This window comes from Marmota monax, unplaced genomic scaffold, assembly GCF_021218885.2.
Source record: "Marmota monax isolate L192 unplaced genomic scaffold, Marmota_monax_Labrador192_F-V1.1 WCK01_AAM20220418_F8-fsc00022, whole genome shotgun sequence".
In the NCBI taxonomy this organism is placed as follows: Eukaryota; Metazoa; Chordata; class Mammalia; order Rodentia; family Sciuridae; genus Marmota; species Marmota monax.
In genome coordinates, this window is record NW_026695215.1 from 5,754,756 (window position 1) to 5,770,160 (window position 15,405).

The following is a 15,405-nucleotide window of genomic DNA, read 5'->3' on the forward strand; positions in this document are numbered from 1 at the left end:
TTGTGATATTGAGTTCTATAGTTTCTTTATTCAGCTTTTGTTTGGAGGATCTGTCCAATTGTGAGAGAGGTGTGTTGAAGTCACCCATAATTATTGTGTTGTGGTCTATTTGATTCTTGAACTTGAGGAGAATTTGTTTTATGAACATCGCAGCACCATTATTTGGTGCATAAATATTGATAATTGTTATGTCTTGTTGGTGAATGGTTCCTTTTAACAGTATATAATGTCCTTCCTTATCCCTTTTGATTAATTTAGTCTTGAAGTCAATTTTATTTGATATGAGGATGGCCACCCCTGCTTGCTTACGAGGACCGTGTGCATGGTATACAGCAGAGTTTTACAAAACCTTTAAAGAAGAATTAATACCAATACTTTTCAAGCTATTCCAGGAAATAGAAAAAGAGGGAGAACTTCCAAATTCATTCTACGAGGCCAACATCACCCTGATTCCTAAACCAGACAAAGACACCTCAAAGAAAGAAAACTACAGACCAATATCTCTAATGAATCTAGATGCAAAATCCTCAATAAAATTCTGGCGAATCGGATACAAAAACATATCAAAAAAATTGTGCACCATGATCAAGTAGGATTCATCCCTGGGATGCAAGGCTGGTTCAATATATGGAAATCAATAAATGTTATTCACCACATCAATAGACTTAAAGATAAGAACCATATGATCATCTCGATAGATGCAGAAAAAGCATTTGACAAAGTACAGCATCCCTTTATGTTCAAAACATTAGAAAAACTAGGGATAACAGGAACTTACCTCGATATTGTAAAAGCTATCTATGCTAAGCCTCAGGCTAGCATCATTCTGAATGGAGAAAAATTGAAGGCATTCCCTCTAAAATCTGGAACAAGACAGGGATGCCCTCTCTCACCACATCTATTCAACATAGTTCTCGAAACACTGGCCAGAGCAATTAGATAGATGAAAGAAATTAAAGGCATAAAAATAGGAAAAGAAGAACTTAAATTATCACTATTTACAGGAGACATGATTCTATACCTAGCAGACCCAAAAGGCTCTACAAAGAAACTATTAGAGCTAATAAATGAATTCAGCAAAGTGGCAGGATATAAAATCAACACACATAAATCAAAGGCATTCCTGTCTATCAGCGAAAAATCCTCTGAAATGGAAATGAGGACAACCACTCCATTCACAATATCCTCAAAAAAAATAAATAAATAAAATACTCGGGAATCAACCTAACAAAAGAGGTGAAAGATTTATACAATGAAAACTACAGAACCTTAAAGAAAGAAATAGAAGATCTTAGAAGATGGAAAAATATACCCTGTTCATGGATAGGCAGAACTAACATCATCAAAATGGCGATATTACCAAAAGTTCTCTATAGGTTTAATGCAATGCCAATCAAAATCCCAACGGCATTTCTTGTAGAAATAGAGAAAGCAATCATGAAATTCATATGGAAAAATAAAAGACCCAGAATATCAAAAACAACTCTACGCAGGAAGTGTGAATCAGGCGGTATAGTGATACCAGACTTCAAACTATACTACAGAGCAATAGTAACAAAAACAGCATGGTACTGGTACCAAAACAGGCGGATGGACCAATGGTACAGAATAGAGGACACAGAAACCAATCCACAAAATTACAACTATCTTATATTTGATAAAGGGGCTAAAAGCATGCAATGGAGGAAGGATAGCATCTTCAACAAATGGTGCTGGGAAAACTGGAAACCCATATGCAACAAAATGAAACTGAATCCCTTTCTCTCGCCGTGCACAAAAGTTAACTCAAAATGGATCAAGGAGCTTGATATCAAATCAGAGACACAGCGTCTGATAGAAGAAAAAGTTGGCTACGATCTGCTTACTGTGGGGTCGGGCTCCAAATTCCTCAACAGGACACCCATAGCACAAGAGTTAATAACTAGAATCTACAAATGGGACTTACTCAAACTAAAAAGTTTTTTCTCAGCAAAAGAAACAATAAGAGAGGTAAATAGGGAGCCTACATCCTGGGAACAAATCTTACTCCTCACACTTCAGGTAAAGCCCTAATATCCAGAGTATACAAAGAACTCAAAAAATTAAACAATAAGATAACAAATAACCCAATCAACAAATGGGCCAAGGACCTGAACAGACACTTCTCAGAGGAGGACATACAATCAATCAACAAGTACATGAAAAAATGCTCACCATCTCTAGCAGTCAGAAAAATGCAAATCAAAACCACCCTAAGATACCATCTCACTCCAGTAAGATTGGCAGCCATTATGAAGTCAAACAACAACAAGTGCTGGCGAGGATGTGGGGAAAAGGGTACACTTGTACATTGCTGGTGGGACTGCAAATTGGTGCAGCCAATTTGGAAAGCAGTATGGAGATTTCTTGGAAAGCTGGGAATGGAACCACCATTTGACCCAGCTATTCCCCTTCTCGGTCTATTCCCTAAAGACCTAAAAAGAGCATGCTACAGGGACACTGCTACATCCATGTTCATAGCAGCACAATTCACAATAGAAAGACTGTGGAACCAACCTAGATGCCCTTCAATAGACGAATGGATAAAAAAAATGTGGCATTTATACACAATGGAGTATTACTCTGCACTAAAAAAATGACAAAATCATAGAATTTTCAGGGAAATGGATGGCATTAGAGCAGATTATGCTAAGTGAAGCTAGCCAATCCCTAAAAAACAAATGCCAAATGTCTTCTTTGATATAACGAGAGTAACTAAGAACAGAGTAGGGTCGAAGAGCATGAGAAGAAGATTAACATTAAACAGGGATGAGAGGTGGGAGGGAAAGAGAGAGAGAAGGGAAAATGCATGGAAATGGAAGGAGACCCTCAGGGTTATACAAAAGTACATACAAAAGGGAGAGAGGGGAAAGGGAAAAAAAAAACCAAGAGGGAGAAATGAATTACAGTAGATGGGGTAGAGAGAAGAGGGGAGGGGAGGGGAGGGGAGGTGGGATAGTAGAGGATAGGAAAGGCAGCAGAATACAACACACACTAGTTTGGCAATATGTAAATCAGTGGATGTGTAACCGATGTGATTCTGCAATCTGTATACAGGGTAAAAATGGGAGTTCATAACCCACTTGAATCAAAGTGTGAAATAAGATAAATCAAGAACTATGTAATGTTTTGAACAACCAACAATAAAAATTTTAAAAAAAAGAACAGATAAGGACACTCAAAGAAATAAAATTGCACATCAGTATCCTTGATGAACTTAGATGCAAAAATTCTTAATGAAATATTAGCAAATTGTATTCAGAAACATTTTAAGAACATTGTACATCATGAACAAGTTAGTATTATCCCAGGAATGTAAGGATGGTTTAATCTATGCAAATTAATAAATGTAATTCATCACACAAATATAATTAAGGATGGAAAACACAGTTATCTCAATAGATACAGAGAAAGTCTTAACAAAATTTGGTACACATTCATGATAAAAACATTGAAGAAACTAGAGATAGAAGGAAACTGCTTCAATATCATAAAGGTTATATATTTTTTAAAAAAACCCAAAGCCAACATTATACTAAATGAGGAAAAACTGAAAGCATTTCCTTTAAAATATGGAACAAGACAAGGACGTCCATTCTTACCACTCCTATTTAATACAGTGCTAGAAATTCTAGCCAGAATAATGAGGCAAGAGAAGGAAATAAAATGGATTAAAATAGGAACAGAATAAATCAGTTATCAGTGTTTGCAGATGATATGATCCCATAATTAGAATATCCAAAAGGCTCCACTAAAAGACTACTAGAGCTAATAAATTCTGTAAAGAAACTCATTATAAAATAAACCTACAAAAATAAATACTTTTCCTATACATCAATAATGTGTCTGCAGAGAAAGAAATCAGGAAAACAATTCCATTTACACTAACCTCAAAAAGAAATAAAATAGGTGCTGGGGCTGTAGTTCAGTGGTAGAGCACTTGCCTAGCATGGGTGAGGCACTGGGTTCGACTCTCAGCATCACATACAAAATAAATAAATAAAGTAAAGTTATAAAAATATAAAAAAAGAAAAATAAATAAAATACCTAGGAATAAATTTAACCAATGGTATGAATGACTTCTACAGTGAAATCTATAGAACACTGAAGATAGAAATTGATGAAAAAACAGGAAGATGGAAAGACCTGCCATGTTCATGGATTGGCAGAATTAAAATTGTTAAAATGGCTATACTACCAAAAGCAATATACACACTTTAAAATAGCAATGACATTCTTCACAGAGTTAGGAAAAAATGGTCCTACAACTCATTTGAAAGATTAAAAGATACAGAAAAACCAGAGTACTTCTAACCCCCCAAAAGCAATGCTGGAGGCATCATAATACCTGACTTCAAATTATACCCCAGAGTGGATAGTAACAAAACTTTCATGGTGCTGGCATAAAAACAGACATGTGGACCAATGCACAAAATAGAAGACACAAGGACAAACCAGCCCAGCTAAAGTCAGTCATCTGATCCTTAACAAAGGCTCCAAAAACATAAACTGGACCAAAGACGGCCTTTTAATAAATAGTGCAGGGAAAACTGGTCATTAACATGTAGAAGAATGAGACTAGATCCTTATCTCTTGTCTGCATTAAAGTCAACTCCAAATGGATCAAAGACTTAAGAGTTAGGATCTATGCAACTCTTAGAAGAAAATATAGAGTCAACACTTCAACAAACAGTCACAAGCAATGATTTACTCAATGGAACACCTAAAGCTCAGAAAATAATGCCAACAATTAATAAATGGGGTGGTATCAAATTAAAAAGATTCTGCGCAACAAAGGTGACAATTTAGAATGTTAAGGGACCACCCCATGGTCCTGCACAGTAGCCAAGGCCCAGGCCCTAGCCCAGGACTACACCCCGACCCATACAGGATCCAAGGACAAGGTTAGTCCCAGGACTGCCCAGACTACCAGCAGACCCACACTGGAACCCAGGCCTACCCCACCTCCATCTTGGAAAACTACAACCATTGCTGTAGCCCTCCCCACAAAGTAGCCTCTACCTTGAGACAACAGATAGGGCCTGGAGGCAGCTGCATCTCAGAACAGGCAGCCAGCCCCAAGCCATTGTAAAGCCCACCCTTTCAACCCCACCTCTGAAAGGGGTTGCATCCATCTTGGGACACCCCACCGCTGACTTGAGTTATCTGCACTATTACCACCACCACCTTTAGTTGCAGTAGCATTTATTGTGGGATCCCAGCTGAGGACTAAAAGCCCAACACCAAGGTGAGGTACAGATAATCTGCAGGGACACTATAAGATTATAGGGTAGAAACTGTAATACCTCAGATTTGCACTGCAAGAAAGGAAGACGTATAGACAACATGAAAAAACAAGGGAGGAAAATGCCCCAAACAAACCAGGACACTACAATAACAGAACCCATGGACAGCGAAGTTGATGAAATGTCAGAGAAGGAGTTCAGAAGGTTCATAATTAAAATGATCTGTGAATTAAAGACTGACCTAAATGAGCAAATCCAGGCAAAATTGATCCCTCCAACAAAGAGATACGGGAGCAAATATAGGTAGCAAAAAACTACTTCGAGAAAGAGATCGTGACTCTAGGAAAAAAAATCAGAAATCCTTGAAATGAAGAAAACAATAAACAAAATTAAAAACTCAATAGAAACAGACTAGATCACTTGGAAGACAGAACATCAGATAATGAAGACAAAATATACAATCTTGAAACCAAAGTTGATCACACAGTGAAAATAGTAAGAAACCATAAACAGAACATCCAAGAATTATGGGACATCATCAAAAGGCCAAATCTAAGATTTATTGGGATAGAGGAAGGCACAGAGATTCAAACGAAAGGAATGCACAATCTTGTCAATGAAATAATATCAGAAAATTTACCAAGCATGAAAAATGAATTGGAAAATCAAGTTCACGAGGCTCACAGGACAGCAAATGTATAAAATTACAATAGATCTACACCAAGACACATTATAATGAAAATGTCTAGCATATACAATAAGGATAGAATTTTAAAAGCCACAAGACAGGAATCAGATTATATATAGAGAGAAACTAATTAGGACCTCTGCAGATTTTTCAACCCAGGCCCTGAAAGCCAGAAGATCCTGGAACAACATATACCAACCTCTGAAAGAAAATGGATGCCAACCAAGAATCTTATATCCAGCAAAATTAAGCTTTAGATTTGATGATGAAACAAAAACCTTCCATGATAAACAAAAGTTAAAAGAATTTACAACTAGAAAGCCTGTACTAAAGAACATCCTCCGCAAAATGTTCTATGAGGAGGAATCGAAAAATAACAATGAAAATCAGGAAAGGGAGGTTATTACACTAAAGGAAAAACCAATCAAAAGAGAAACAAATTCAAGTTAAATACCCCAAAGAAACAAAAATGACTGGGAATACAAATCATGTTTCAATAATAACCCTGAATGTTAATGGCCTAAACTGACCAATCAAAAGACATAGACTGGCAGATTGGATTTAAAAAAAGACTCAACAATATGCTGCCTTCAAGAGACTCATCTCTTAGGAAAACACATCCACAAACTGAAGGTGCAAGGTTGGGAAAAAACATACCACTCACATGAACTGCAGAAACAAGCAGGTGTTTCCATCCTCATATCAAATAAAGTAACTTCAAGCCAAAGTTAATCAAAAGGGATAAAGAAGAATGTTTCATACTGCCTAAGGGAACCATACACCAACAAGACATAACAATTATAAATATATATGCCCCAAACAATGGAGCATCTACATTCATCAAACAAACTCTTCTGGTTCAAGAGTCAAATAGACCACAACACAATCATTCTGGGTGACTTTTAACACACCTCTTTCACCACTGGACAGATCTTCCAAACAAAAGCTAAACAAAGAAACTCTAGAACACAATAATACAATCAATAACTTAGACTTAACAGACATATATAGAATATTTCATCCATCAATAAGTGAATACACTTTCTTCTCAGCAGCACATGGATCCTTCTCTAAAATAGATCATATCTTATGACACAAAGCAACTCTTATAAAATACAAAAAACTAGAGATACTACTCTGTATTCTATCAGATGATAATGGAATGAAATTAAAAATCAGTGATAAAATGAAAAATAGAAGCTACTTTAACACCTGGAGTTTAAATAATATGCTATTAAATAAATAATGGGTTGCAAAAGACATCAAAGAGGAGGCTAAAAAATTCTTAGAGGTGAATGAGAACACTGATACAACATATCGAAATCTCTGGGACACTATGAAGGTGATACTAAGAGGAAAGCTCATCGCATGGAGTCCATTCCTTAAAAGAAGAAAAAACGTCAACAAATAAATGACCTATCATTACATCTCAAAGCCCTAGAAAAAGAAGAACAAATTTACACCAAAAGCAGTAGAAGACAGGAAATAATTAAAATCAGAATGAAATCAGTGAAATTGAAACAAAAGAAACAATTGAAAAATTGACAAACCAAAAAGTTGGTTCTTTGAAAAAAAAATTGATAAACCCTTAGCCATGCTAATGAAGAGAAGGAGAGAGAAAACTCAAATTACTGACATTTATGATGAAAAAGGAAATATCACTATGGACACTACAGAAATATGGAAGATAATTAGAAACTATTTTGAAAATTTAAACTACAATAAAATAGACAATATTGAGGGCTTCGACAAATTTCTAGAGTAATATGATTTGGACAAACTGAATCAGGATGATATACACAAGTTAAACAGATCAATTTCAAGCAGTGAAATAGAAGACGCCTTCAGAAGCCTACCAACCAAGAAAAACCCAGGACCAAACAGATAATGTTCTTATGCAACACTTAAATATCACCTGCTAATATATTACCTATTTTTCTTATTGATTTTATTTTCTGTCTATCCCGATTTATGGGTTATGTCAAAGTTTTTTTTTTTTGGTCTATTTTCCTTGTTTGCACCCTGACATCCAGTATTAGCATCTGCCGCATAGTTGGCACCTAATAAATACTGGCTGAAAAAATGGAAGAGTGTAGGTACACAAATTGTTAGCATTAGCAGGAGAGTTGGTGAGTTTGCTGGATCACTATACAAGAATTTATGTTATAATCACCCGAAGAAACAGTTGAAAAATATAATTTAAAAAAGATTATCAATTGTCATTTCAGATAGAACTATAAAATACTTTTAACAAAGGATTACAACATTTTTAAGATCCTTTAAAAATTATAAAACATCATTAATGATATTTAAGATTTAGAAAAATGGATGGAATATAATGTCTATAGATAAGAAGACAGTTGACAAGGATAAGGATTTTCTTTAAGTTAATCAATTAACAAATGAAATTTCACGAACATACCAACAGGATTATTCATAACACTTGAGAAGCTCAGTATAAAACTATTAAAGAACAAAAACAAATTAAAGCAGATTTTAAGCAGAAGTTTGTGGATATTGTCCTACCAGATATAAATATGAATTACAAAGTTAAGAGACAAGCTTACACATTGGAACAAGAAATTACACTGAGAGATGCCTAAGGGTCAAGGAATTACTGCAAGAATATGTCATATGCTCCAAGTTAATAAGAAAATGTTTTAAAATCACAACAGAAGAAGCAAAAAAGCATAAACAGCACTTCTCTGAAGAGGAAACCCAAGTGACAAATCACAAATGAACGTTTGAAAAAATGGTGAACCTCACTAATAACAAGGGAGGTAAATGCTTAGACAACAGTTCCATGCTGCTTCAGTGAGATTGAAAAGAAATTTCAAAATCTGGTAAAAGAAAGCATCGGTGAGTGTACAAGGCCACAATACTCTCATACGCTGCTGTTGGGGGGTATAAATTAGTACAATCACTTGGGAAAGCAATTTGGCGTAAATGGTAAGATTGGAAACACACAGAACTCTAGAACCAGTTGCTGCACTTTTGGCTGTGTACCTTAGAAATACACATTTGCCAAAATTGACAAATGTAAGAATATTTCTTGTAGCTCTGTTTAAATAATAAATGCCAAACAAAAGAAAGAGGGATAAATAAATTGTGGTGTGTCATACAATGGAATACTCTGCCCATTAAACAAATGGAACTATATGAACCAGAATGCATAATCTCAAAAGCATAGTATTAAGCCTTTTGGCATTGTTTATATAAAGTTTAAAAACGTGAAATACAACGCTTGAATAATTTTTGAACCATGCATATGTAACAAAGAGATAAAACCAAGCATGAATGAGTATTACAATCAGGATACTGGTTAACTTGGGAACCTAAAGGAGGAGGCTTGGATTAAGGAGAAAGAATCACGATATTTAAAGAGTCCAGACATGTTGGAATGAGGACCAACAGTCAGGAAGATGTTTGTAAAGGTTTAAAATGTCACATAATCCACTTAAAATTTTTATAAGATTTGATTCAACCACAAAATCTTAGCACTTTACAGGATAAATGCAGACAATGTGTGATGTTACTGTTATCAGCCAGTGCTCCAAGCAATTGGTCTGAGTGAGTACTGATAGTGATCAATAATGACAACAAATCAGGACACTCCAGGGAGGTGACCAGATGTGGAGGACCTAGCAGCACTTGGAGCTACCTTGGGGTGTGCTCCATGGGCTTGGCACAAGACCACCCTGGGAGGATTAAACTAACAAGGTCCAGTCTTCAGAGTGGAACTAGCTCTCTACCAGCCTGGCTTGAGACACCCCCTGCACATGGTGTCTGTATAGATGAAGGGGTGTGTCTCAGGGACAGAAGTTGGAATGTGGCAGTAACAGAGGAGGAAGAAACATAATTAGTAACTGTGCTCCTTCTCTAGAGAAAGGCTGAGCAGCAGTCTTGGATAAGAATTCTGACCCATATGAGTAACAATTTTCATAGTTCAATCAACAAATTGGCATTCTCATTTGACTTCCAAGTCTTGCATCTGCAGAGAACGAGTGGGATTGCATTTCACGTATCCTGACAAACTTAAACCTTCAGACCTGAGGGTCAAGGTCTATGGGGTCAGGTGGCACAGCCTTCCTGGACACAGGCCTCTACTTTGTCACAGAAAACCCGAGCTCACTGAGAATGTTAAGTTGGAAAGAGAGAAGCCAGAGGTGACACCTGATGCTTATTTTCAAAGGTTCAAACGTTTCCTTGTAGGAACAGAGTTAGACTCTCAATTGTTGGAGGCAGAGAACAGAATAAAGAACAATGAGTAGAAATTTCAAAGAGCAAGATTTAATCCAGCTGAAACGGGCACAGCCAGCCATTGGAGCTTTCAACAGCGGAACAGCAATGTCTTTACCAGTTAGAATTTTTGATCAAAAACAACAGGAAAAGTGTGGACAGATTCAACAAGTGACAATGATGATGATAATAATAATAATAATAATAATAACAAGAGGCAGACTGGGATCTGATAAAACAGCTGGAGTGTCTGGCCTGGGAAGAGGCAGGCAGCAAGGTGACCACAGCCACAGGGGGCAGGAAACCCAGGACTGCCTCTTGGGGCACCACCATGACAAATCACCCTCTGTTGACATCTTCCCTAATGGGAACTAATTCTCCCTATGGGAACTAATTCTGATTGACAAGTGTGGGTTGGGACAGGGCAGGGGACCATCAGTGAGGAAGGCCCATCACGGCTCCATGCAATGGAAAGAGACTGTTTTATCAGAGGAAAACTGAGACAGGAGGAAGTTTCAGAACCTGCAGTGTCCTCACCATTGCACATGCAGGAGAAGCCACCTGCTTGTCAGGAATCCCAAGGAAGAATTTCTGCCCTGGAAGGGAGGTTGAGAAGGCAAGCTAGGAGGTGACTTCTTGTTCCACATTTCTGAAGAGGAACTGAGACATGACTACTGAGATCCAGGGTCATTAGGAAAGATCAGTAAGAAAGATCCTGGCCTGGTCAGGAGAGAGGATACAAGCAGCTCATGGGGTAGGTAGTTACAGAGTGGGCATGAGGGCTCAGTGGATTAATTGGGATAGGAAGACAGGAGCAAGTGGCATTTGTCACCCCACACTTAATGTATGTAAACTAGAAGTCACCATCCTTCTGCTCTCCCTGCCATGGCTACAGCTAAACAGAAGACAAACGTGAAAGAGGACAGCGGATGAGGAAGACAAGTGGTCACCTTGCCCTCAGACCTGCTGGTTGGGTGCGATGCTAACTAGAGGGCTTGATATCCCCATAATGTTCCTGGTGACAAGGGATCTGCCAGCCTTAACAGTTAACCAGTGAGGACACATAACAGGCCCTTCCAGTCCTCAACTCCTGCATTTGATGTCTGTGAGACCAAGCACTTAGTGACAGAAACAGAAGAAATCATTGGCCACTAGTGACCTCTGGTGGAAATGGGCTTTAGGGACCTCAGATGCTTTTTGGGTTTTGTTTCTTTTCCTATTAGAAAGACAAAAATGAGTGGCCTATTCATTCAACTTGTTTCCAGAGGAGTGAAGAGGGGTGGCCAGGAACAGCACAGAAATGGGAATATAACCAGGATCACTGTATGTTTTGAGTCAGACTAAATTGATTAATGTCCTGGAAAAAAAATGTGGACAGGAAATTTCTGACAAAGACATGACCTGAGAAAAGAAGAGTGTTTGGGCAGTGACTTCACTGGCCAGTGGGGAACCATGGCATACCACTGGCAGCCAGCAAGAGGACATGCTGACAAGCTCCGAGGGTGCATGCTAGCTGCCAGTGTGCCTGTTACACTTCTCTTTATTACTGCACAGAAACCAGCTGTCATCTCTGAAATACACACACGTTTGCCAACTGGGGACTCTATGCACTGTGGGGATATGACTGGAGGATTGGTGGCCCAGGCCTCTGAGTGGGATCAGTGTCACAGAGGACCAAGCTCAACTGAGAAGGTCAACCTCAAACTGCACTGGGCACTTGCCCTCTGCCTTCTCTGGAAAGTGTTTTCAGAATAGGTGACCCTTGACATGGCAGAGTGGCATACAGAGGGAAGGGGACGTTCCATGGAGGTTTTAAATCTGTCATATCACACCTGGGATCAGGAACAGGTAAGCTGAATTAAGTGGGGGTGGAGGGTAGAAAATGGAGCAGAGGAAGAATTCAAAATAGAGGCAACAGGGCACACAGAGTTATCCAGCTCAAGGCAGCAGAGGATATTCATCCTTGTCTCCTGGGAGGCAGGAGGTTATCATCTGCCTCCCCCCATTGTCCAGCCCCCACGATGCACCCCACTTTGTTTGCTTTTTCCTTGAACTTGCTACCTCTCCCCTCCACGACAATTCAAGAATGCAAAAATAGCCCCTAAACAATGCATTTGTGAGAATGCCCACTCTGGTCTCCATGAGTGGACAAAAGGTGGACCAAGTGCTATTTCTTAGGACAGTTCAGAGAGACCAAGGCTACTGTCCTTCACCTCCCTCCAGCAAAGCTCCTTCCCCAGGGAGATACCCAGTCCCCAGGCTCTAGGACAGGCCGTTTTAGGCAGCTGATCCACAAGCCAATTTACTTACTGAAGATGAGCTAATTATTTTAATCTGCTCCAAAGCTTCTGTCAGGCTGTCTTCAATCTCAGAGTCATCTAAGGAGAAGAGGTCCCCGGCTCGTGAAAGATCTTTTTGTCCCAAAACCAATCTGAAAAGTTGATGCATGATGAGGAGTTTGATCAGTGGACCCTCCGCGTAGACCCTGAGCCATACACTTGGCGCGCAGAGGTCAGCAAGAGAAAACACACGGCCGGAGGGACTTCATAATCCACGCCAGGGCACGTCACTCCAGATTTTGGGGTCTTTGTGGACACTCTGCAAGGAAAACAAATGACACAACGTAACCACGGGCGGAATGACAAGAGCTCAGATAGAGAACTCATAGCAGAGAGAAACTCGGACACGGACAGAGTCGCAGACCCTGGGTTAATGGTCTTCAAATGCGTTTTCTCCTTATTTTTGTCTTAGAAAGTTGTCGAAATCATTATGTTTCTCCAGAACTTAATTTGAACCTTCAAAGGTTGCACAAAACCCACATTCGTTTTTCTCCACTTTTCTCCCTCCTACATCCTTCTACTTCTATGCTTCAAGGAAACAGTGCGCATGCCCAGCACTTGCCAGCTGTTTCCCAAACAGATTTCCATGGAAATCAAACAGAGGGGAGAGTGGAAGGAAAGAGGGACATGGGTTTGAGATCCACTGCCCGGCGCTTGTTCCTCTACAGCCTGGCCACAGGCACCCTGCGGTCCTCCTGCCTGGAGTGCCTGGTGACTGTGGCAACAGAAGCCCTCCTCAGGCTCTGCTCCGAGGTGGCCTCAAGACTCCCACTACCCCCGCGAATCCCCCAGTCAAAGACCTGTGATGTGAAGGGCTCTGCCTGCAAGGACAGGGTGGGGTCACTCTGCACTGCACATTACCATGACCCTGAACCAGAACACTGTCCGAAGGGGAGCACTGCAGTGCAGGCCAAAGAGGGGGTGCTCGGAGATGGGACAACCTCCTCTGTTCCCACAGTTAGAATAATCAAGTCCCACTGTACTTCTCACCCCAGTGCCAGTCCACAGAGACGAGGCCAATGACACAGTAGATACCTGACTTTTCTCACCAGCTTCATTCCTAGTCAAACAAAATCCCAGACCATTTGCACTGGTAGAGACCTCAGCAATCCTTCAATGGCCTGGGAGGGAGGATAACTTCCCCAAGTAGTTGGGGCAGACAGGAGGCTTCCCCAGGGTCTATAGTGAAGAGGAATCACCCATATGTGCAGGCACGTGCCCAGACAGTAAGTGTCTAGAGTAAGTTACTTTAAAAAAAAAAAAGCAACAGATGATTCTACTCAGCGTTTTACTCTGTGTTCCTGCGAATATAGGTGGAAAGAGAGAAGGAAGTCTGGTTCCCAGGTGCTGTCTCAGATTTCCCTCCAAGCTGGCACTGTAGGAGCACATCCCTGTACTGGAGGCAACTTTCAAGTTTCAAGATACATACTCTCCATACAATGTGTTCTCTAAATACAAGCCAGACTTCCACGGGATACTTAACTCTGTAAGTTCTCTGCAGTATTTCACACAGTGCAATTGATTGACCTTTTGAGAGCTTTCAGGGGCATTATTGCCTATATGTAATTTTTGCTCTCTCTGCCAGCTTTAGAAATACAAGGCCAAAGGCTCACCTGCCCTTGTTGATATGTCAGGTACAGATGTTTTGCAAATACTGACTTATTTAATCCTCAAGATACCTGTATCTTGTCATCCTTACTTGCTGGTGAGGAACCCAAAGCAGTTAAATAACTTGCTCTGGCCATACAGATAGTAAGGTGGAAAATGAGGATTTAGACCCACAGACTCCAGTACCGACTCCAACCTCATAACCACTAAGATATATTGACTCCGTGTAGATGTGAGGCCACCATTGGGAGTAAAGGTCCTCAGAGCAACATTTACATTTAGGAATGAGGGCGGGGTCATAAAGCAAGAAAATTAATACCTCTTCTCTTCTGTATCCTTGCCCATCTGGGATTTAGGCCAATAGGAGAGCGAGAAAGGGAAGCCCAGGAAGAAGAAAAGGGGAGGGGGTGTGGAGAGGGTTTCTGGGTGGGGAGGGGCACAGTGAAGGTACCATAAAGTAGCCTGCAACCTGACAGATGTGGAAAATTGAATTACAATATCTACAAAAGAAGGAGGGGGGGGGGAGGAGGAGGAGGAGGAGGAGGAGGAGGAGAAACAGGACAGTGTTTCCTAGATTTCCCCTGAACACATTCTTCTTCCAGTCTCAGACATTTGCAGACAATCTCACTGAAATGACATCCAGGAAAACAGACTGGATGCAAATGAGCTCCCTCAACCAGTCAGCCTGTCGGACCACATCGGTCACTTCAGGAAGCAGAGCCAGCTGCCCCACACGTATACAGGGGAAGCAGCTCTGACAAGGAGCAGACCCTATATGCTGGTGGAGGTGGGCACCCATCAGCTCTCCCAGGACCCTTTACTCTCCAAGCTTAGGTGACACAGGTGAGGCATGCCACATTCATGCTTTCTGTGTCAGCTGTTACTCTGGAGTGACCACTGTATGCAAAACCCTTAGCAGAAACACCGAGCTGTCCAGCAGATCTGCGCTTAAAGTCACTCGCAGATCTAGGAGCTTGGGAGAGATGAGGCCAGTACCACACATTCTACAAAATGCAATGACTGAGAGAAAAGCCATCTGGGCACTAGAGAAAGAAGTTTGGGGAAGTACAAGGGAGAGAGAGGTCAGTTTTAGGGGAAGATGATAAGGAAGGGCTTTATGGAGCAGCACCTTTTAGGTTAGGTAAGATTTTCTCAGATTCTGTTCAATGCCCAGGTGCTGAGCACACACTAAATCAAAGCTTGTCTGAGGACTGAGATTCCAGGTCCTGCTTGGCCACTCGGTGGCTATGGGGCCTGTGGTACATGC

At 40.3% G+C, this 15,405-nt stretch overlaps 1 protein-coding gene across 10 annotated transcripts in view; it reads right to left on the reverse strand.

The window, feature by feature from the left end:
* Veph1 (ventricular zone expressed PH domain containing 1) overlaps window positions 1-15,405 on the reverse strand; it is a 251,557-nt gene that overhangs the window by 225,630 nt on the left and 10,522 nt on the right. For all 10 annotated transcript variants that reach the window (XM_046431368.2, XM_058574933.1, XM_046431367.2 and 7 more), the window contains exon 2: window positions 12,502-12,789. In XM_046431368.2, the coding sequence (XP_046287324.1) occupies window positions 12,502-12,639 (138 nt within the window). In that variant the 5' untranslated portion in view covers window positions 12,640-12,789. The remainder of the gene's footprint in view (window positions 1-12,501; window positions 12,790-15,405) is intronic.